General features: G+C 38.4%; 1 protein-coding gene across 1 annotated transcript; it reads right to left on the bottom strand.

Moving 5' to 3' along the window:
* Window positions 1-773: 773 nt before the first annotated feature.
* LOC110542320 (olfactory receptor 5B12-like) lies at window positions 774-1724 on the bottom strand. The gene has a single exon (XM_021628932.1). The coding sequence runs from the start codon at window positions 1722-1724 to the stop codon at window positions 774-776; it is 951 nt and encodes a 316-aa protein (XP_021484607.1).
* Window positions 1725-3604: the final 1880 nt, after the last annotated feature.

Here is a 3604-nt window from a genome sequence, read left to right as displayed (position 1 = left end):
TAGCCAACCCAGGCGTGCCACGGGGGCAATGCAGATAGGTCCACATACATGGAAGCAAGCCAGATCCTCGGCCTTAGCCAAATGTGGAGTTGTTCGTGACAGAGAGCACTCACCATCGGGAAGGTGGAAGGCAGAAACCAGCTCCATCTTTAAGGCATAGCATTCCGCAACTCTCTACAGTTCCCCCTTTTTGTTTTAGACGCATCAGGCAAGAGTAGAGGTCTGATCTCTGATATTAGAAATAAATTGGGACTTTGTACAGATGTTCATTTAGGTGTCATCCACCCAAAGAGCATCAAACCCGTCCGATACCTTTGAACAGGGACTATTTCTAACAGGAATTCAATGACTGGCTCTTTGGTCTCCCCACCCCCAAGGGAGGAGCAGTCCTGTTAGGCCACAGAGGAGGGCTTTGCAGCCAGTCCTGAAGATACCTGATAAAACAGGATCAGATGAATGGGGAGGAGGTCTCCCCCATCAGTGGACTTGGAAAGGGGCACGGTGGTGATGAGGGAGGGAGGGTGGGATTGGGAGGGAATGAGGGAGTGGGACATGGCTGGGATATAGATTTAATAAAATGTAACTGATAAGAAAAAAAATAAAATTAAAAAAATACCCAAATTATCTGTAGCTTGTCAGAGTCAAAAAAAAAAATGAACAGAAGAGGCTTTATCTATGGAATATCTGTTCAGAGGAATTAAAGTCCAGAAACAATTATATCTAAAATATTTAAAAGTACTATACCTTGTAGTTGTACATCATTTACAAACATGTTACAGGTATTTGACTAATCCCAGTGAAGACAATACTTTTCCAGCAACCTTCTTGAATGCATTCTTGACTTCTTTGTTCCGCAGGCTGTAAACAAGAGGGTTCAGCATGGGAATGATCATGGTGTAGAACACAGATGCTACTTTGTCAGTGTCCATGGAGTGACTGGAGCTGGGTTGTAAGTACATGAAGATGATTGTGCCATAGAAGATTGAAACAGTGGTTAGGTGGGATGTGCAGGTGGAAATGGCCTTCTTCTGTCCCTCAGCAGAATGCATCCTCAAGATTGCAATAAAGATAAGTATGTAAGAGGTTAAGATAACTAATATAGTTAAAGCAATATTGAATGCTGCCAAGAAGAACAGTACAATTTCATTTGTGTAGATATCAGAACAAGAAAGTGCCAGTAATGGAGGAATGTCACAAAAAAAGTGATTCACTACATTGGAATGGCAGAAGGAGAGGTGAAAAGTGAAGGCAACATGGATGGAAGATTGCAAGAGTCCACTGGTGTAAGAACCAGCAGTAAGTAGGGCACACATTGTAGTTGTCATGGTGGTGGAGTAATGCAATGGTTTGCACACTGCTGCATGACGGTCAAAGGCCATTGAGGCCAAGAGAAAACCTTCAATAATTGCAAACGCTATTAAGAAGAACATTTGGGCAGCACACGCATTGTAGGATATGATCTTGTGTTCTGTGAGAAACCCTTCTATTACCTTTGGAGTGACAGCTGAGGCATAAACACAGTCCACCAGGGAGAGGTTACTGAGGAAAAAATACATGGGAGTGTGGAGTCGAGAGTCCAAGAGAATCAACACAATCATCCCAAGGTTCCCAAACAATGTGATCAAATAAATAAGAGTAAAGATGATAAATAAAGGGACTTGCAGCTCTGGGGCATCTGTTAACCCCACAAGAATAAATTCAGTCACCTCTGAAATATTATTCATCTGTGTTTTGTGGGAATTATGATGGAATTCTAGGGGAAAATGAGGCAACAAAAATTATTCTATATAGAACTGACTGTGAGATTTTAGGTATGGTCAAGTTATCTAACTCAACTTTTATCATCATACAGTGTCAAAGTGCATAAACTGGGTAGACACTGGCTGAATAAAGTAATTTTTCTGGGAATAGTGCAAGTGGAGATGACCATTTCTTTGCTGCCAATAGGATTCCCTATTATAAATCTAGAGTATTGTTTTCAGTTTTCTTGTATATGATAATATTAATTTCAGCAAGCCACAAAAGACTGATTTGTTATTTATAATATTTTACAAACACAAATGTGCATCAAAAGTTACTCAGTAGCAAGAGCAATAGGAATATACAATCAACTTTGCTATATGTTAGTAACAGAACTTATCTACTGTATTTCTCATCTCTGGTCCATTGTACCAAAGATACACATATTATTAATTGTTGCTAGAAGGGATATTCTATTAGCATCACACATATCTGTTTTATTTCTATTTGAGAGAGAACAGAGTAAAAGTGAACAGCTACTTTTGTTCTGTCTACAAGATGTTTATTCTCAAACAACATGTATTTTTTCTTTTTTTCTATTTTTTTAATTTTATTTTTCTCATTAGTTACATTTTGTTAATTCTGTATTCCAGCTGTATCCCTCATTCCCTCCCCAATCCCACCCTCCCTCCCTCATCTCCTCCCTGCCCTTTTCCAAGTCCACTGATAGGGGAGGACCTCCTCCCCTTTCATATGATTCCATTTTGTCAGGTATCTTCAGGACTGGCTGCAAAGCCCTCCTCTGTGGCTTAACAGTACTGCTCCTCCCTTGGGAGGTGGGGAGGTCAAAGAGCCAGTCATTGAGTTTCTGTTAACAACATGTATTTTATGGTGTATCTTTTTCTTTCATTTTCACGGTGGATCAGGTGACAATTTACTACCAGCAATGGTTATGTATGAGCCTACCTCTTAACTTGAGAGTCAGTTCCAACTTTGGAGTATTTGGTATACTCATTTCTCTACATTAATAAATAACCTCTTAGTAGTCGAGGCAACAGACAATATACTCTTATTCTTTTAAATGACCAAGGCAAAATCCATCCTTCTTCTTCATAAGCTATATCTGCACTTACATTACAAGAAATATACAAGTCCTCACACATTATAAGAGACACTAACATTATTAAATCATGTAAATAATAGCCATTACCTTCGATGCTCTTTTTCATCTTTTCTCAGTTTCTTCACAATGTTCAGATCACAGTACTAATTTCTAACAGTTGATGCTCCCAGGGAAAGGTACCTAGTAATTAACATGTCAGATATATATTGGAAGTCCTACAGCCTTCTGAAATTGAAATGAACCATAACATATAGACTTCTGAACTTGCAAGAATATCATAAATATTTGAAAATGAGACCATAGTCTCCCTCTGGGGTAAATCCATCACCTCAAAATGTAAATGTCTTTAGAGTAGAATCTGGATGCTCTAGAGCAGTATAATAATGAGAAAAGCAGTGGTCCAAGAGTGAGAAGATTTTTAGAAATAATGTATCTGTGACTTAACTGTCCAGATATTAACTTCAGTCTTTGTTTTCACTTATAAAATAAAAATTGCTGGATATTTTCTCACCATTTACAATTCTAACTTCATACATTCAAATAGTTTTCAATACTGTTGTTCTAGACAAATAAGAGTTAAAAGGAGGGAAGAAATATATTTCATATCCAAAGCTTTACCTCAATATCCATATCTAAGAAGAAAGCATCTTGCTGTTCATTTTCTCCACAGGTTGAGCTCCGTCATTAAATGAAGTCTGGTCTTGTACTGTTGCCAATATCAAGGAAAAGATGGCAAGCTGT

The sequence above is a fragment of the Meriones unguiculatus genome, chromosome 1, assembly GCF_030254825.1.
Source record: "Meriones unguiculatus strain TT.TT164.6M chromosome 1, Bangor_MerUng_6.1, whole genome shotgun sequence".
Lineage (NCBI taxonomy): Eukaryota > Metazoa > Chordata > Mammalia > Rodentia > Muridae > Meriones > Meriones unguiculatus.
This window is presented reverse-complemented; position numbering and strand designations above follow the sequence as displayed.